A 20902-nucleotide genomic window follows, 5' to 3' on the forward strand; every position below is an offset into this window, starting at 1 on the left:
GGCACTAGAGCTGCATGATGTCGTGTTTCTTTCAACTAATACAAAAGAAAAGAACATACAAGTGCTTCAGTTGTGATTCAAGTAGTCATGGATGGAGATTTCCATCGATTTGTTCTCATCTAAGAGCACCATGCTGCACGATTTGTTCAGCTGCATAATGCCCCACCATAATCATCATGATATATTATACATAACCAGTTTTGGTAATTAGACCATTCATTGAGCAGATTATTGCTTTAATTAGTCTTAATGGATTAAAGATCATTATTACGTAAATGTGCCATGGTGGTGAGAGACAAAAACAGCTACGGATGGTGTATCTCAGTGGCGAATTTCTCATGAACAATTGATGAATCATGCTACATGGAGTTCAGTTGCAGAAATCTTTTAAGACATTAAAGGGGTATTCCACCAATTTTACACTTGGAGTTCAGTTTATGAGTCAGAGGGAGAACTATGCAGCTCGAGAAAACAATGCAAAGATAAACTGAGGTAAACAAATACGTCAGTCTCTGCATCGTTGATTTTGACTTTTCTTTTTGCAGTATGTCTCTTGCAAGTCCCCAGACTTTATGGGAGTGCAATACTGAATTGCTAGAGGGGTCCTTTAAAATTGAATATCAGGTTTTGCTTTCAGTCCCTCAGAATCGAGGGGCAACAGATTATTTTTACACTTATCATGTTCTGTAGTCGGGCAGTCAAACTGAATTATCATTTCGTTTAGTAAGAGGGGGTTATTTTGATTTGTTTTGTTTTAATAAATCAGTAGCAAGACACGCATCTGTCAACAGACGTCATTTCCGGTTTACACGGAGGCTACGGTAATAGTAGGAGCAGGAGCAGTTAATATTTATTATAAAAATATGTCAGTTTGAGGGTTGTTATTTCCATGCATGTACTTATGCCATTTTTCTGCCACCATATACTTGGAAGATAATGTTCCCACTCTGAATCCCGCCTAGTAAGCTGTGATTAGTTGATTGTTTCACCAAGCAGAAATAGCTGTCAGTGGGCACAGCATCAGACCTGTTTGAATCACTGCACAAATCTGAGATGTGGGCGGCGATTTAGAGGTCTAGGACCAGGCTACATTTTGCATTGGCATTCAAAACCTAAAAACATGGAGACAGCCATCTGAGGAGGCAGAGATGGGTCACCAACAGCATCCTCAAGAAATAAGTTACATTTTGAGTAGATAAGTAATGTGATTTGTCATCAAGAGTCTTGTTACATCATCTTGAGAGTTAGCAATTCCATGAAAACAACCAGACAATCCCTGAGCGTTTGATTTCAGTTTTAAAAACAGGGTAAATCCTCTTATGCTTGCCTGTGACTGTCAGTGTACCGTTCTCACCTTCTTCAGACGTCCACTTCTGGTGCCCAGGAAGACCACACTGTGTCCATTGTAGATGTAGGAGGTGACAGAGGTCAACCTGTCCCTGCTCTCAGTGAACACTGTCCGACCCGACACCAGCTGAGAACCCCCCAGGGGTTGGTTTATATCCAGGCCGCAGAAGTGATCATCGATGGGAACGGGCTGCATGGAGAGAGGGAGGGGAGAGATGGAAGTCGGGGTGAGAATGCAGAGGGAGGTGTTTTTGAGAAAACGTGAGGGAGAAATCAGGAAAAGAGTTGAAAGTAAGAGGGATAGAAGAGGTGAGAGAGGGAAAGTAAGGAGGAGTGAGGATGACAGTTATAACGAGGGGGGTGGAGGTAACGAGAGAGAGGGAAGAGCGTAAGTGGGAGCCAGAAAAATGACTGAGATCACTGTAGACACTTGGAAATAGAAGAAGAGAACTCAGGCTGACTTCTGGTAAGCCTAACATGCATTAACTTCACAATTTTCAGGGTTAAAAATGGTTACTTCAAAAGGGTTTGGGCTGCCGCGTTTATCAACATGCCTCGGAGCGGGCGGATTTGCGGAGCAGACTAATTGCTGATGGCAAACACGAGAAACGCTGTGTGTTTTGCGCCTGTTTCTGTGATTTCTAGATCGCTTGATCTGACATCATACAAACACACAGCACAAGAGATGTCAGGTTTTGATTAAGCATCAAAGAGAGCTGCATGCTAAGCAGTCCTGTTACATCTACTAAAATGCACCTCAAACCTTTGCTAATTGCCTGTCACTCAGTATATAAATCTACCTTTTTAGGGCAGCTAATTTCTCATTTCACATCCCCTACTCCTTATGCACATATGAGGCCTCACTGTGCGTTTTCTTTCATCAAGTGATGTTCCTGAGCTTTACTGAATGTGATTAGTGAAGTGAACGCAGCGTAAACAAACTTTGCATCCCACCACACACTATTCTTTCTCTTCTTGTGTCTGACATCCAGTCTTGTAAAAGAAATTACAAATGAGCCGTTTCTGTCTGACTAGTATGAGCTCTTTTCTCTTGAACCTAAATATTGTACACACATATATTTGTTGAAACATTTGACTGCTCACAAAACTGCCAGGTTAAAATTCTGCTGCTGAATTTTTTATGTCGTATATAATAACCCCTGGGATGGAGCATCAGAAATTATAAGGGATTTATCTACATATCCGTGGTGAAATAATATTGCTATATTTAAATCTACTCTAGGCAAGTGTTGGTTTGTCACTCACTTGGTCCACCACTTCTCAATGAGTATTGTATAGCTTGCCATGTAATTTAGTACAGGCATTCATGGTCTCCAGTAGATTAATCCTACTTTGATGATGCCCTAACTTTTGCTCTTATGTCACCATCAGGTGGAAATTTTTGTATTGTTTTTTTTTTGTGATATGTCTCCACAACATTTGGATGGGCTGTTTTGAAAATTGTTGCAGATATTCGTGTATTCGGGAGGATGAATCACAATAAACACCCCCAGCAGCTCGAAACTTTCTCTTATCCAGTGAAATTTCTCAACATCTACGAGATGGATTTGCCCCAAAAAACAGACATCACGTCAACATTTTTGGTTTTAGGTGAACTGTCTCTGCAGCTCGTGGATGATATTCATGGTTCCCAGATGATACCTACGAAACATCAGCATGTCAGCATTATCATTGTGAGCATGTTAGCATGCTAACATTAGTATTTAGCTTAAAGCACTCCTGTGCCTACGTACAGGTTCATAGAGTCACTATTGTGACTGTAGAGTCTTTTGTCATTAATCCTGTAATCGGCAGATTGTGAAATTTATGTAGCTTATTCAGTAAAGCAGCAGAGTGAAACCACCAGTGTTTTTAAGCAAAATTATCTAAAATCTTGGCACAGGTTGGAACATTTCTGATATCAGTCTTGGCCTAAAAAAAACCCATATCAGTGGATCTCCTGAAGCATTAGGCTGTGGCTCTTTCACACGGAGTGATTAATCATGTAGCCAAAGAAACACGGTATCTGGTAACATCTTAACAAAACTGAACCATAGCATTTAATTTACAGTCCACTTTAGATATAAAGCTCTTTGGTTAACTGCACAGTGAGAGTTAATTATTGAATTATTATGTATCTCTATCCTCCCTCAGCTGCTCTTATGAATAACATTACATCTTATTTGTTTGACGGCACAGTGGATGATGATGTTGGGAACCACCAGAGCGATGGATGTGATGAATAACATTGTTTTAATGGTTTGCTTTCAACTAGTTTCCATCAAAGCCACTCATTGTACAGAATTACAGCTTTCACAAAGGCACAGACTTGGACATTTACAAGAAAGCCCTTTTCTCAAGATCAAGAACAGGTCTCAGAGGGTTCAAATACTGCTGACAGCGACTACAGCAAAAGGATGGAGATGGGGGGAGTAAGGGGAGGAGAACAAGGCGGGAGTCAGTGCCCAAACCCCTGAATGAAATCAAAGCTCCATACAAAACTCCTCTGATTAGCATTGTGGAATTAATCTCCTCCAGCTCTTCTGCTCTCGTGGGATCCTGAAAACCTGAATGGTGTCTTCAGCACAGCGTTGGCTGCCTATCAGCTATTTAGGCTGCAATCACAGTTGTGGATACACAAAAAGCCAACTTTCTGTAAATCTGTATCAGAGCAGCTCAACACCATGTGGGTTTTGCAGTTGGTCTAAACCTGTGTATGTAAATGCCTACAATTTTGTGAGGCAAAATCAGAGGGTCCACAAGATGACAATGAGAGCATCATTAATTGTCTGTCTTTCTCTCTCTACAGTCTACCTACCGCCTTGGTGCACTGCACATCCTTTCCCAGCAGCCAGTGCAGCTCCAGGTTTCCCTCTCCCTGGTAGCAGGACTGCAGCCGCTCCTTGATGCGTGTGTTGATGTCTTGGATAGTGAAGACGCAGAGAGCGGAGTGATCTGGAGGATCGTGGTACTGCTTCTGTCCCTTGGAGAACACAGCAAAGAGCACGTCTTCCTGCGCGCTGATGTTTAGTGACTTTGCCAGAACCCTGCCGGCCTTGGTCAGGTAAGCAGCCTGCAGCAGACGGTACTCCTCGCCTCTATGTACACACCCTACAGGAAGTGACACATAGGAGTGGAACTTTGTGTCACCTTTGCAGAGGCGGATGATGCGAGAGGTGTAAAATAAGTCGCCAGGGGAGCTGCCTGCAGGCATCCCGTTCTCTGGAGTCTCCGGCTGGACGGTCATGAAATAGACGAAGCTGCCACTAGCGAAACCATAGATGTAGTAGATGTCAAAGTGAGGGACAAGAGCCAGTGTGTCTGAGGGGATTTTGATGAGTGATGAAACAAAGTCAGTGTGAAGCTCATAGTCCAGCATGGCGGAGGATTCTGGGTCGCGAGGCAGCTTGCGGCTGGAGATAGTTGGGAAGTAGTCCTGCTTGCCTCCAACAGCTGTGCCAATGTACAGAGTGGCATCCTGACCCTGCGAAGGCACAACGACCCCGTACATCGTCCCCGTCTGGTTGTCACTGGACAGATAGTGTTCTTTCTTATGTGTGGGCTCAACAAGGATGAACAGGTCATCCAGCCTCATCAGCTTGCAGACGCCCTGGTAGAGGCTGCCACAGGCCAGCAGCCGGTTGTGAGAGTAGTCGATGAGCAACAGTTTGTTAACGTTGTCAGTAGAGGCCAAAGGCTCGGAACAGGGCTGGACAATCAGCGGAGGGTAACATGCTTTGTTGTCATACTCTGGCCCTGTGTCATGGGACACCAGGAGAGTGAGATTAGCCGACAACTTGTAGATTCGGTTGACAGCTCCGACGTACAGAGCCCCGGTGGACTGATGCACAGTCAGGTGGTTCAGTGACCATTCCCTCCTCTCTGATTGGAAGGTGTTCATAGTCTGTCCAACAGTTGTCCTTTGATTCACAGAGATTAGAGTCAATAGCCATAGTGCCAGTGGCCATGACATGACCTTTAGAGCACCGTGACCTTTAGTGAGGCCGCAGTAAGTCCATCCTTTATCCAAGCACGTCCCCATTCCCACAGGGCTCCAAAAAATACACAGCTCAGACAAAACACCTGGGATTGTGTATCAGCAAGGAGCAGGATTGCACTGTAAAAGATGAGTTGAAGTGTGCTCTTGTCCTTCGTAAGTGATCTTCACATCATTCTGAAAGAGAGAAAAGAGACATTTGTTTTAAAGATTCTTGTTTCTTTCAAGAATTAAATAGTGCTTTCATGGTATGATTAGATTCTTCATCTAAAAACTATGAAATATATTGTCTGTGCTTGTTTTCCCTCTATCTCTGCTTAGTCAGACACATGAGACATCAAAGAAACAAGTAATCATTTGTTCAAACTGTCTCCCCATATTTACTAACCCAAGAGATGGTCCAATATTCCTCCTATCAGCAGGGGAGCTCATTATATTCGACTCTCTGTAAGAGAGAACTAACTGCGGTCTATTACTTGAACAAAGCAGTGACACACTGTAGCTGTGCCTTCCCTCTGTTTGGGTGGCTAATTAAATGATCCAAATGTATTAATTATGCGTCCATATTTTGGACTACCTGTTTTCCTTTCTCCCCTCTGCCTTGTTCGTTTAAATGGTTGAATCCAAGAGGAATTAATCACTCTCCACTGCGGCCGACATTCCTAAATTAATCAGGCTTTTTCCAGGGATGGAGGGAGTCATTAGAGATTCAAAGCCAGGCAGCATCAACCCTCACTCTTCCCTGTTTAATTTCATTAGCACATTTTATGGAGATATTTCCAGGGGACAAACAATGTCTTTCAGATGATGGACTGGAGGATGGATGAGTTAGACACATGGTAAAAGACGTGTAATGTATTTACAGTTTTTTGTTTCCCTTGTCATAACTGTTGTGAGATGTATGTTTTACTCTGATGCAAGGTGCTTTACATGTAGATCAAGCAAAATGAGCTCATTTGGAACAAAAAGCACGTTTTTATCTCAAAATAAAAAAGACAGAAGGTAACACAAGCATCGTAGATAAAGTGGCTTCACATACGCTCTTACTTCATCGAAATCCATTAATGGAGTAATAAAACTGTCTGCATAGGAGGACAGACCATAAATAAGAACACCTACATCATCCTAAATCCTGCCTGTGTGCCACTAGAAGCTTCTCCAATCTGGCCCCCAAATGTTCTTTCTATCTCCTCCTTTGTCCTCTCCATTACCATGCCAACAGCCCCCTCACACTCTTATAACTATACTTTTCTAAAAAATCAGTTAACCCCCCTCAGAGAAGTGCCTCTAAATGCCCTTTATGAATATCCTGCCAAATGCTAGACAGCTTAAGTTCAAAGTCTTTTTTTTTTGGCTGAAGCTGACATAAACAGGGTGTTTTCTCAGCGAGATTTCCTGGTATAAGTAAAGGTTAAATGAAGACAGCCATGTCAGATCCTAATGTGGGGGTCATGATGCGGTGGGTGCTTTCCATTGGCTGACTAACAGGATGTCCGGCTGAGTTGAGCCGGAGCCAGGGATGGAACGGATGGACTGACACTGAGCTGGCTGGGACGACTCCAGCTCCACTCCAGCATCTCCTGTCCATCTGTCCCCACCACACTCACACCGGGGGAGAAGTCACTCGAGTGTCTCGACCTACTCTGCTCAATTTGGCAGGCTCAGTGTGAGCAACTCTGCCAGTAATTGGCCACCGAAGAGTAATATCTTTCACACACTATTGCTGCATTTAAATCTCAAGTTGATTGTTTGCTTTTCTTTGTCCCATTCTTTATACCCAGCAGACCTGTATGAATCAATCTTAGTCACGCTCTGCTTTCCAGCCTCTTAAGCTAGCTCTGCTTTAAATGTTGCACGACAGAAGCTTCTTCTTTTTTATTTTCTTGACCATTTTGGACACAAAAATCACTGTGTTTGCTTTTATTAGTTCTCCGAAAGCTCAGATTTGGCAGGACACGTTGGCTCTAATATTTACAGATTCTTTATTTTGGGCAAAATAGTGTCCAGCAAATTCCCTCTGAAAATCCCTCAAATCATCTACTTTGCAAGCTGATGAGTCTCTGAACCAGTTTCTGTGTTGACGTTACCACAGTTCTCACTCATCTGTCCTTATAATGTGAAAACCCAATGAAAAGGGTACTCAGGCATTTTGAAATGTTTTCAGTGGAAGCAGTGACATTTCCATACTTTGATGGCTTCTGGGTGAAGTAAAATATAAACTCTCTGCAGCATTCATATGCTCGTTTTCAGTAAACCAAACAGCCCAAACTGCTGGTCACTGGAAGTGTGTACTCTCTGGAGTGCAAACCTTTTTCTAAGTCTTTCTTCTGCTTTTTAATGAAGGCTGCTTTCGTGTGAAAGCGGCTGCTGGAATGGGATGTAATTCAGTATAGAGCTGTTTGAAAGTGGGCCTGTTGGAACACACAAATCTGACTCATTCATATCTGCTGCCACAAGAAGAGGCAGAAAAGTGATTTTGTCTTCACCAAATCAACTAGAGTTGTCTGTACTTTGTGGCTTCCAACAGAATCTGGTTATTTAAATCACACCACAAGTTTCCAGGTGAAGACCTTTGACGTAATATGCATTGTAATCTTATCTCAAGCATTCTCCTTTTCTCAACTAGAAAAAATAAATAAGACGGCTCTCTTGAGGTTCGACAGCAAATAGCAGAACAAATGATATTTGGGGAGACAGGCTTGAGTCTGGGATGACCTTAAACAACAGACACCAGCAGTGCCACCCAGAGGTTAATTCAGTGTTGAGAATCTCCAGTCAAACCCTCAGAGGAATAACAAAAGATGGGTGAAAAAAACAATGAGAGAAAATAGGAAGTGCTGGTGGCAAACGGACTTGGGCAAGCATGCAGGCAGGCAGCAGCCTCATCGTTTCATTCATTTCTGTTCTGCCGGCTTTGGTCACGTCTAAGGCGTGCAGTCATGCTGCTCAGTGTTTACCCTGGATTATAGAGACAGCTCTTCGCCCTGCGCAGTCCTCCCTGCTGAATTCTCCGCCTCGCCACTCAGACACGCTCCAGCCGAGACGTGACTCATTCACACTCACACACAGGAACATGGTTTGCTGAGGCCTCTGGGGACACCAATCACAATTACAACGCCGACAAGAGAGAAGCCAGCCTCTTGTGCTCCACAGACGCGACCCTTTGACCTGGATCAGTGGATCAGTGGAACCAAATCCATCCTTTGGGTTCAGCTGTTAACGGGGTGAAATGCTGTCATAGCTTCTGTGGCGCCCGGTTAGGCATGATTCATGGGACAGAAGGGATGGTTAGCTTTTTTCAAATCTCTTGTTTGTTTGACCCATCTGCCATCAGAGATGAACTAAAGTGTTCGTAGGGGGATATTTCTTTGTAAGGCTGTCCATGTGCATCATTCTCACGAGTCAATCAAATTTGACAGTATGAAGCTATGCTCTGCCAGTGATTAACAGGCAGCTCAGCAAACATTTTTCTCTCGTGGTAAATTTACAAATTCTAGAAAATTCCAATGAGCTGTTCTCATTAACATCACTGATGGTATTTTGAAACCTCATTACTTGAGTTTTGTGGTGATTTGCACATTTTCTGTTGTAGTAAAGATTTTATGCAGAGACCTTATGGGTTAATAATACCCAGTTAAAACCCAGTGGATTTTATCTTGGCGTTAGAACTATCTGTGTCCTTCACATTTTCAGGATATTATATTTTCCAACACCAGCAAAGAGATGATCAAACATGATCTTTCCCCTTAAAGAGAAAGAACGATTTAGCACAAGCAGCATGGTGTTCACGTTTAGTTTGTTTACCTTTTGGATTATAGCTTTGTGAGAGATCAGGAGCACTGTTGGCAGACTGTGCCACGATCTTTCTAAAGGTCAGTAGAAGCATCTCTGTTCTCACACTTAGTCAACAATGGGAGTCATTGTCACTCGCATCAGAGGTGATAAAAACATTTTTTTTGTTGCTGTTGTTTTTTGTGGCCTAGATTTATAAGGCTGCACAAAAGCAATAATGGTATAAAGCCATGGGGGTGGAAAAAGTGTCTCAACTACACTAGTCATAAGAGCTTCTGTCCTCAGGATCATAAGCCGGCTGGGCACAGATGTGTTTTTTGTGTCAGTAGGCTTTCTGAAATAGGGCTGCTGATGGAAGTATAAAGTTTCTAAAGTTCCTTATTGGACATGATTCCAGATTGGTTGAAAGAGTTTTTGGAAGAGCACTTTTTTCTTACTGTACTGTACAATGTTTGCACCTACAGATAGTAGGCTATATGGCTTCATAGGATACTTGTGTCTGGGGGTTTTTACAAATCCACATGGACGTGCCATTGTGGGGGAGGTCCAGCATTGTACACATTACACATGAATGAGCTGGGAGGGCGCCAGCCGCAACAGAACGTGACTTCCAAATGAATAAATGAAGGCAATTAGTAGATCTGTTTACAATGTTGTGGAGACAGAAGTAGGTCAAACGTGGCAGAGACAGGAGGGAGGAGGGAGCCAGCAAGCCAGAGCCAGGGGCTGTCGCGGGTACCTACAGTGATGAGTCGGGGAATTAGGACATGAAAATGCCGTCTTTATTAACGATGACTTTTAAATGAATGTCATATTGAATCACAAGGGACTGGTAGGGTTTATTAGAAAAAGCAGTGTTTTGTGATCAGTCCACCATGTTTTATCTGTGGCTGCGCTGTGGAGGGGGGCAGCCCTGGGCAATGGAAGCTCCGTCTAGTAAGGCCTCTTCATAGAAACACAGACTCAGGCCTCAGAGGGCATAATGTGTAGCATGGATGCTCGCACTGCAGATACCCACAGGATATCTTCACTTTGAAGCCACACAGTGAAATTTTGTGACAGTTGGCCTGTGGTTAATTTTCATCATTATGTTCTACAATGTAAATTCAAACAGCAGTGCATCCTCCAGACATTTCTCTCAGTTGGGGAGAAAAAGGAATCTTACAACCCGAATTCAGATTCATTACACTGGCATTTTGTGATGTGAGTATTGTCTGGAAATCATGCAAACTGTTGTAAATTCATTTAGCTTTGTTGGCAGCTCATCTGGCATGGTCTGTGTGCACCCCGGCATGGTTTTATATGAGCCAAAATGAACCATAATTGCCCTTTTTTTTCGTTCTTGTTGTTCAGTTTATTGGTCAGTGCAGATATTGTAGGCTTTAGGACTCTCTAGCCAGCCACTAATCTTGATGGTAGAGTAGCAGAGGTTGTCTGCGGGGAACAGTAAAGCAGCACTATGTCATCGCAACACGCTCTGCTCCTAATAACTGCAGGATAGTGTGAGGGACCTGGGCAGAAGCAAATGTGACATAGGGGACCAATTCCAACACATCGCCACAACACAGGCAGCAGCCTCCTCTGCAGCGCATGCCATTATCTCAGGGCATATGCATTATACATGCAGATACAGTGCTATATCTGAAATTGCTGTTAAGAGCAGGGACCACATGAAGGGCACTGCTGCCACAGACAGATTTAACCATGCATGCCTTTCTCCTCCCATCCCTCCTCTCAGCTCTGTCTCCTCTTCCATAAATCTCATTGTCGTTCTTCCCTGGTTAATGTTGACCTCAAGCAGGCTCCTCTCGACTGCCGAAGCCCTCACGTTGCATGTATGATGAGCATGGAGGGGAAAGTCAAAGTGACCCCCAGCGCTGTGATGAAAACCCATGCAGCTCGAGTGCAATAGAGGGTCTTCTATAATTCAGCGACCTCAGAAGAAGACAGGACGAGCTGCGTTTTCTTTTGAGCCACACAGCATGTGCATGTGAGCCGTGCTGTAGCGGCTGCGCATCACACCCACATCCCTAAAGTCACTTAGATGCAACAAGAAGAACAAGGAGTAAACAGTTTGACCAGGGCTCAGAGTGATCTGTGGACAGTGCAGCTGAAAAGAATAGAGAATGAGGTTGGTGAAATGTGAGCTGTACTCTTCAGCCCTGAGTCAAGTACAGTACACCTCTCCAGTTGTGTTTGTGTACCGTGAGAGCACTCTTTTAGCCATCTTCATTTGGCTCATTAAGTAAAAACCTGCTATTCAGTCTCTGTGGCTGGTATTGTCCACTGCCATCTTCTGTGTTTCAGTCTTCAGTGTTTTTGCATGAGTTGACATTGCTCTTTCTGTAGAACAAATCTATATTTCTGCTCAGACTGATCCGGTTACAGATGTGCAGGGCTATATTGCTTTTGCATGCATAAATCATGGAGACCTGACAGGGAAAATGCATTGCATTTCTCTGAGCATAGACCCCAGTAAGTATATAAATGAGAAAAATAATCAAACACAGTGATGCAGAGCATCCATGTGAAGCTGTGAAGCACATATGTCTATGTTTCCCACACCACTGCGCACAGAAATCAAAGAACTTATTCCAAAGAAGCCTGTATGTTTTCTCACTTTCCTCCCTCTTTGCCCATATGGCTTCATGGGTCGGAGGATGCCAAGGTTGGAGGTAGCTGGCACGAATAATTACGATCAAAGAAATTACAGTGCAAAAGGAACAGCTGCTACCTCCACTGCTGACAAATCACTGCGAGCAAGAGGAGACAGCGATTGACAACAAGCAAGGGAAAGAGAAACAGGAAAGAGGAGGGGAGACGGTGCATGTTCTACTATTCAAAAACTTTCCCTCTAAGTGTCTGCTGCTCCAAAACCCATTTAACATTTAATCTGCAGTGCAGATAAGGCCTTTGGTGGCCATCCACCCAAAAGCTGTACAAATACAAGCATCTGCCCAGATTATCTCAGTCTGACTCCATGGTCGGCCTCATTTGTCCCTAATTCTAACCTACTCTGAAACTTTATCCCGTTTCCTAAGTCTGTGATTTTGGGTAGATTTGCACAGAAATTTCTGAAATGTTCAGAAATAGAAATAGCCTGGTTAAAAGAACAGTACCCTAGTGGGCCAGAGGTCTACCAGGACTGCAAACATGGATGAATTTCCTCAAATAGAAATTCACTGGAAGACAAATGGGGCACAGGTTTCTTAAATCTTTTTTAAGAAAAGCTCCCTCGGGGATGACACATACAGGGAAAACACTACAGCTTCTACAGCAGAGAAGATTTCCCTTTGCTACAACCTGTCTTTCCTGATAGGACTTGATCCTCAAATTAAAATTGAATTCTCCAACTCTATTAAGTAAGTCCAGTCCCACCTGGTTTGTGGCTGCCAAGGGCTGAACACTACAGCAGTCTCAGATGTAGTCCAGGTGCTCTGGGCTTCAGGGACATGTTGTAGGTGACCTGATGGGGACCATTTAGCAGATGTTCCTACTAAGCAACCACACGGAGCATTTATGGAGGAACTTCTTTTTTTCTAACACCATCCCCAGCAACTCATTCAGCAGGTGTTTGCCATCATTTGTAGTCATAGGGGAAAAGCAAATAATAAATTATAAAGATTTTTTTTTTAACCTACAAAATTGAACTCTCATAAAACCTACATTCTTTAAAAATTGTTATTCCACAGATACACTGATTAAGGAGGAGTTAGCAATTTAAACAGGTGAATACAACAGTCTTCATGCCATGGTCTGCAAGTGTTCTGTGACTATGTATATGGTGAATGTGTACATTAGGAATTAAAAATGGATGGAAATAGAGGGTATTAAGTGCAGTGACACATATTTGCCATGGCTCTACCACATTAAGACCATTTTCCGTCCGTTGTTCATGTTTTTAACACATTCTCTGTGACCAGTATTTTCAATTCTATTGTAAATTGCCACATTTTAATTAATAGGTTAATTTGAATGTTTCAAGACATCATGACATTTATCAAAATCCTTGTTTTAAAAGCACACTACCATCCAAACCTGACATGAGAGGCTAGTTAAAGGGGGAGCCACGCAGGTTGATTGTAAAAAGATCCAAATAAGTGGAAAAGAGACCCAGATATCCTGACTTCTGTTGACATAACGAGTCAAGCTCCAAAAACATTCAATCCTATATTTCACATGTACAAGTAGATAGCATCTTGTTGTGAGGCCCTCAATGCCTGATAAAAGCCTTTGTTTTTCAAACTCCATGCCTTGAGTTTGTCAAGCAGTTTCTCCCAAGTCCTGATGACATCATCTGGGTTATTTTCTCATACTTTAAAAAAAACTCCCTCCAGGGATCACAGAAGACACTTAACACTGTTTTTGTAAGTCGTGCTATTCATGATGTTCTTCATGTATAAACCCACTGAAGTGAAAAATAAATTCTTAAAACCTAAAAATAACGTGTCAGTACTTTTTGAGGGAAAAATATACACGACATCCTTCAACTTTGTCAGCTTTTCTTCATGACCATATGCCGTCTGCTTGCACCAGTGCCAAAGAAAGTCAAGCAAAACACACACATCAGCAAAGTTATTGCACTGTTTGTATCAACAACAGTGTGACAATCTGGAGGCGATGCGCCATATTGCAAGACCGCCATCACTGCATGCTGAGTGCTGCCAAAGCTGCCATCTGGCAGGTGAGCTGCACGCTTTCTACCCATACCTCTCCTCCCTCTCACTTCTCTCCTTCACTGTTTGTCACCACCTCTCTCTCTCTCTCTCTCTCTCTCTCTCTCTCTCTCTCTCTCTCTCTCTCCGTCTCTCTCTCTGTCTGTCTGTTTCTGTCTTTATTAGTCTTCCTCACTCCTGCTACCTACAGTATCTATTTCCACCTCTTACTCTCTGCTCTACCTCTGCACCATCCCTATTCTCCACCTTCATCTACCTGTGCATGCTCTTCCCTCCAGGCCGGGATCAGACACTGAAACAGGCAGAAGCGTGAAGATTGAAAGAGGGATGAGGAGGAGAAAAGAGTGAGGACAACAGCATATCACCAGTGCTTGATGATCTGCAGCGTTTTGTTGCCTCTCCCGTCACTGTTGGTTTAATATCACTGTTTGCGTCCTTCTCTCTTTCTCGCTTCCTCTCTGCACTCTAATGTATACACTCATATGCAAAGACGAACCTGTAAATGCACACACACGCACAGAATAACAAGCACATGTGTATGACCACACACACACACACACACACAGCACATGCATACACATGCAAACACTAACACTAACACACACACAATACACACACACACACACACACTGGGGGCTCTCCTTCTTCTTCTTCCTCAGGCTGTAGCATCTGAACAGTCGTGTTTAATCAGTGTCTCCGTGGGCAACCAGGGTAGTGGCTGGGGGAGGGGTGGGGGCTGGAGTTGGGGGGTCTCCAGCTATGGGTTGTAGCAGTGGGCTGCTGTGCACTCACACACCGTGTAATTGTGTTACACACACTAATTCGCCTGATGTACTATTGTAGCGACTGTGCGTCGCCTTTGCCCCTGACCCACATCGCACACCCTGATATTTGAATGACTCCAGAATCAATGTCATGGATTAAACTGGTGATCATTTAAATCAAAAGCTAATTTTACAGTGTAGCGCTGTGTTCCTGATTCCTTTTCCCTTCTTTTTTTTTTTTTTTTTTTATATCTTCTCAGACATACAGTATAGCTCATTCATCTCTGTAGAACTCTGACAGAACACTTAACTCCTGGCTTGAAAGTGGGGGGAAATGACAGAGACAGATGTTCTAAATTAGTTCACCTACACTGGTCTGGCATTTCCTCCAGGGTCAAGAGACTCCCAGATAATGCAGTTTCACTTGCAATCTCTCTATATTCAAAATTCTCATCACAAAAATATAACACTCAGCACTATGAGCGAGCCAACAGAATCCCATTTTTATCCTTAATTATATGCTGTATGTCCTCTTCTCATCCAATCTGCTATAGATTAGTTTGATTGTGCATTGTGGAAAAATGTATGGATGTGTCACATTAAAGGATGAGTTCACCCAAATTACTCTTAAACCTAGTAGTGTCTAACCATTCAACTAATACCAAGGTCTTTAGATGTCTGCCTCTGAAACTTCTGTCACTGCCTAAAAACAATGAATGGAGATTTCTTTGTGGCCTTCAAAGCATTGAAAAATAGCATTTTAAAACCTCATTTGCTAATTCGCAACTGTTCTTGCTGGAAAATATGTCCAGGTTAAACTGGATGATCCACATGCCCTGGATTACATAAAACTTATTTCTTTTAAAATAGTTCAAGTGAAAAGGGATCAAAGCAAGTTCTGTGGATTATCCTGAATAACCGGGACATCGTGGTGGAAGAAACATGAGCAGATTTTGAGTTTTTCAAATGTTAATCAAGTGAAAATTGACATTCAAACATATTAATATGTATTGGTGTGGCAGCACAGATATCAGAGACGGATAACTTAATGTGTGGCAAGAAACCACAAGGATAAGGTGCAACATATGTCTCCTTGTATTTTAGATAAAGTGACCCTTTAGAATTTGGTCTGCTTTTGAGTTTGGAGTGGTTAACTCTTGCCTACATTACCAAGACTCCTCAGATGAACAGAAATCATCACAACCCAAACCCCAGTTTCATTTATTGCTGTCAAATGCTGCAAAAGAGAGAGACAGAACTAATATGGAGATTCATTTAAATTCCAAAATTAGCAGGCAACTGATAAAGTGCTGGAGCGCATGACTGGCATGAACACACCGAGAGAGAAGCCACTCTCTCTCTCTCTCTCTCTCTCTATCGCTCTCTGTGAGAGGCTTTACCCACTCTGGAGGGGCCAGGAGAATAAAAGCTAGTCCAACTGGCCAGCCAGATAAGCCAGACCAGAAAGAGCATACAGAGAGAAGAGGGGTTCATCTGGTTTGCATGAGGGGGGAGAGTCAAAGAGCCGTGAATCCAACAGCCAGCCCTCCACCACCCCTCATTGCCCCCTCTCTACTACCACACAAACAGACCAGGGCTCCAACAAAGATGCACTTGGTCAACAGCATTGTTGAGGCTGGCACTGCTACAACTGCGTGCGCTTTAGCTCTTTCAGGCTCGGGCTCCGTCTCAGCTCCTGCATGCCCAGCCTTATCAGGGTCCCAGTGGCTTCTGCTCTGCCCGCGCTGCCAAGGCTGCACAAGCTCCAGCTGCAGGAGACAGGGCAGCAGTGGGGGACTGACTGTCTGCAAGCTGAGCACTTCACTCTGCTATTCCCTGGTTGACCAGTGATCTGATGGCTGCCACACAGAATAACCCACATCTGTAAAGAGTTCAGGATGCATCTGCACAAGCAGGCAGCTACAGCAGGCTTTGTCTGAAGAAGAGTGAAATTTCATCCCACTAATAACGAAATGATCTGAAAGCAAAGCTGCACAGCGCTGCTCTGCTCTGCCTCCTCTGCCTGTCTGAGGCTGAGGCTTTTACAGTCGCTCTGTTCTCAGAGCATCAGCCCACAGCTGTTGGGTTGTTACAGGTGGCCAGAAGAGACATAACCCGACCATTTCCTCACGCAACATTTTCCATCACATCCCGTTTCAGGGTGCACAGTGTCACTGAACGCCTTTTCACCAGAAGTCTACCCAACTTTCCCCCTCTGCGCACCGCCGGGCTGCACCACGGGCTGCTGCTCAGCTACAACACTGAAGGAAAGACCACTCACCTTGAAACAAGAGGAGAATCATTCATGAGTAGCGCAGATCCAGGTTATTTCGCTGGGTTTTCAGGTGGGTGAGGGGGGGGGGGTGGGTGGAGGAGGAGGGGGTGGGGGTGTCGAAACGTCCCGCGTCTCAATCAGTCAATCAGTCAGGGAATATCTGTGGACGCCGAAACGCAGCGAGATAAACTGCCGGTTAACGAGCTGCCCGTAAAGTCATCTGGACAGCGGTGAGCATCTCCCCGTCAGCCGCCGAGGAGGAGACGGTATCAAGTGACCCTCCCGCCTCGTTCAGGGATTGATCATTTTCTGTACCAGGCTGCCACATAACCCCCCCCCCCCCCTCTCTCTCTCTCTCTCTCTCTCTCTCTCTCTCTCTCTCTCTCTCTCTCTCTCGGTGTAACATGAAGTCACCCTTCAGTTCACTTGCACCTCACGTACAGTGTGCGCTTTTAGACCCAGCCTCCGCCGCGTCATCCTCTGGCACAACTTGAGCCCATCGCAATAGCTTTTATTATGTCTCTCAGACAAGTGTTTGTGTTTTAAGAGCCTACATTAAGGCAGACGAATGTTAATAATATGATAAGTAAAAATGAGAGGTGATCAATTCATGCGATACAGAAATAGCCCGAACTTCAAAATACATTCAAAAAATTGGACCTGGCCCGCCTATGTTATCAGCAGCACACAGGATGAAGATGATGTCAGGGTCAAACTGATGTGTTTGCCTTCTATATGTACAAATGCATTTTTAGGTTTGTTGTGTATTTTCAAACATGCATCCACACATCTTCTGAAGTCAATATGAAATGTGGCTTGGAAGAAGGTGAAATGACAGGATTTCACAGATTTTACAGTCAAGCCTGTTTGACATTTCATAAACACTAAAATGATAATAATAATAATAATAAGTATCTAACAACGAATTTACGTGAGTTTTCTTTTGTTTGTTTTTTCATTCAGAAGTCCGGATTAATGCACACGGCAGCATGCAGAAGTTTCCTTTGAAATACTGCCATCTCTAGGCTGAATGGTGTAACCACACATGGCTGTGCGCAGAGACGGAGCCTCGCTATTTGAGTCGTGTTTGCTTCATACCTCAGGTAAACGTTCAAAAACACATGTGCCAGTGACGGCTACGTTGTATGATTCATCGGCAGCCACGTCTCTGAAGGAAAAGTATGGACACACAGCCAGCAGTGTGTCCAGATCACACTCCCACCACCACCACAGAGCTGCTTGCATTGTTGAAAAGCTCAGTCTGCGCTTCTGATAGTTTCTTGATGTTGGAGGGGGGGGGGCACACGGGGTCCATCGGCCAGCTGTCTGCCCCTCATTAATTGTCGTTTGGTGGGTTTGAAGATGAGTTGGAGATGTCAGACGGGGCTACCTGTTGGGGCTGAGCAGCTCTGGGTGGCCGGTGGACTCCCTCAGGCCTGACCAGATGGCAGCTACCCTTCACTGGCACCGTGTCAGGTGCTGTGGTCGTGAACTCCTGTTACACACACACACACACACACACACACACACAAGCCTGCAGACACACAAACAAATACAAATATGTGAACATGCACTTGAGGCAGTGTACATGCACATGAACAGTGCTGGAAATAGGTATGCAGATGCACACAGGGCTGGAGGGAAAGTGCAGATTCAGGTGAGAGGAAAAGTGAAAAATAGAAAAGCAAAGAGCGAAGACAACTTTTTCCTGACACGGTTTGATTAGGCTTTTAGAGAGGTGTGAGGATGCTTCTATTGTTTATTTGTATTTTATTAGAATACCTCCTGTATACTGAACTTCAAATTTTAGTCTGTTTAGTTTGTGTTTGGATAAAAACTCCCCTCAAAACAACAATAACGCTCCAGGACAGACAGACATCCAACAGATTTTGTATGTACAGAGTAAAATTATACAGTAAGGTATGCACAAAAATCACTTTAACTAATTGCACTAAAATTACATACGTACTTCATTTGTGCCTTAACGTGACACCACAGTGGCCGAGGACACCTGACTGGTTGAAACTGCTTGAAATGCTTTGATCTCTAGCTGTGCTGCTGCTCGGAAATGAACCTGACGCCCACAGTAAGCTCGCGCACACAACAGAGATGCAGAGCCTTTGCGCACCAACAGCTATGAGTGAAACAAGTCAAGTACAAACAGATGAAAATCCAGCACCTGAGGGAAAGCAGTGATCTACAGCTTCATCAGCATTTGTAATTAGTTACTTAGGTAACCACGGTGGTCATTGAAACAGCCCCAGTGTGTCTGGTGTGCGTGATATTTAGCTCTGGCATTGTTCTGATGTGTTCATTACGATTATTATGCTGTTGCTCCGGGGTTCTCTCACAGACCGGGCCCAAGTGGAGCAGCCGGATAGATGCAATCTACTTCATGAAAATTATCATAACAACACAAAGCTGTGGAAGGAGGCAAAGGGAGGCGCATGCAAATGGAACAGCAATGAAAGAAGACCGCAGGCCCAATCAAGCTGTCATAGCATACAGAATAATAACAACTGAAAGCCATTAAAACCTTTCACTCTGAACCGTTACACCTCACTGTGCAAAGAATAGGACTGAGACGCTCTCATATCGCTCATTTTCCCTAAACAGACACATATACACATCAGGCTTTATCCGACTCACATCCATCATCGCCAGATTATAATGAGACATTCATCAATAGGAGTCTTGCTACAAAACAATTATCCATCCCCTCGTCACTTTTTCCTGTTTGGCCTCTCATAGAAATTCATCTTTTCTGTTGTTTTGTCCATATAAACATTATCAGACAAGTTTTCCATCCAAAAGAAAAGCAGAGCCAGGTGCATTTTTCAGCTTAGACTGGTGGTTTGTGTTGAGGTTAATAATGTGTTTTTGTGACTGTTTCAAATCATCAGGGAAGCTGTGAATGTCTGGACATGCTGATGATGTAAAATGTGATGCTTTCACCTGCCTTTGACACCAACTGTGGTGTCTTTGATTATGGAATTTAACTTTACCCAGCATTCATGTTGTCAGGAAGTCCCACAAAAACCAACAAATTTATTCTACATAGAAGTATTCTTCCTCTGTGCCATAGAGCTCCACTGTTGTCCAAAATCCTTAAATAAACACATTGAGCCGCAGCATCCCACTGCATGACATGTTCCTTCATTACCATAAACACAGGTAAAGTTTATTTTGAGTCTGCCCCACGTACACCGTCCTGCTGTCATAAATACTGACTCAGGCACCAAGTGTGTATTACTCCACAACTGAAAATAGTCCCCAACAAAAGCACTATTGCTCCATTTTGAGTAAATACAGTACCCAGATGGTCTAGAAAATATTTTGGTATTTTAAAAATGAAACTGTGTATTTGTGACCTGTTTTTAAAGATTTATACCAGTTAACATTCAGTTTATACTATATCTATACTAGATCTTTACTGTTTTCAAAGCATTATAAGACAGCTAACAGAGGCAGATTGATGATATAGTTGCTACCTGAAATGTTGATGTATAAGCCACAAAACCTGCTGTGTTATGTGATGCAACAAGGGAAGCAAAGACAAACTGCAAACAGGAACAGCAGTCAAAATCCAGCACTCAACAACCTGAGAGAGACTGTGATAGCTGCTAAAGGCCCCAAAGGTACAGCCTCAAACCCTCACACCCCTATATAACACTTCTATAGTTGACTTTCAACAAAAACAATGTACTGTGAGCTTCATAAGGCAGCTATTTATAGCTTCACAGTGTAAAGGAAACAAAATCTGGACACTGAGCAGCTACATGTAACTGTAGTGACATTTCACTCTTCCTGCAAACAGTGATTGTCCAATCACGAATTAGCAATCGTATGTAGGTATAACGGGCTTGTCAAGATTTGGATTTTCCCACATGCTGGAAACACTATTCATGGTGCTTTCAGAGCAATATTATGCATTTTTTAAATCATTTTTTAGGCATTTAGACTTTAGAGGTGATGTCTTTTTTAGCCTTTACAAAACCAAGAACATGCAAAAGAGTAAGGAATGGATTTCAATATGGGTTTATCTGCAGTA

At 43.5% G+C, this 20902-nt stretch overlaps 1 protein-coding gene and 1 long non-coding RNA gene across 3 annotated transcripts in view; one reads left to right on the plus strand and one right to left on the minus strand.

Moving 5' to 3' along the window:
- The window catches only part of LOC139630018 (plexin-A2-like), a 62711-nt gene extending 57322 nt beyond the window's left edge, over positions 1-5389 (minus strand). Inside the window, exons 1-2 of the mRNA XM_071492975.1 lie at positions 4166-5389; positions 1355-1537 (exon numbers count right to left, since the gene is read on the minus strand). Of these exons, the coding sequence (XP_071349076.1) occupies positions 1355-1537; positions 4166-5389 (1407 nt within the window). The remainder of the gene's footprint in view (positions 1-1354; positions 1538-4165) is intronic.
- Positions 1-20660, plus strand: part of LOC139630020 (uncharacterized) — a 110596-nt gene extending 89936 nt beyond the window's left edge. Inside the window, exons 4-5 of one of the 2 annotated variants that reach the window (XR_011693090.1) lie at positions 4157-4411; positions 17815-20660. This is a non-coding gene — a long non-coding RNA (uncharacterized lncRNA). Of the gene's footprint in view, positions 1-4156; positions 4412-4505; positions 4611-17814 lie in introns of those variants that run through there. The other variant, XR_011693089.1, reaches the window with a different exon arrangement.
- Positions 20661-20902: the final 242 nt, after the last annotated feature.

This window comes from Trachinotus anak, unplaced genomic scaffold (assembly GCF_046630095.1).
Source record: "Trachinotus anak isolate AG129_WGS33_773 ecotype Australia unplaced genomic scaffold, CSIRO_AGI_Tana_v1 ptg000013l, whole genome shotgun sequence".
Lineage (NCBI taxonomy): Eukaryota > Metazoa > Chordata > Actinopteri > Carangiformes > Carangidae > Trachinotus > Trachinotus anak.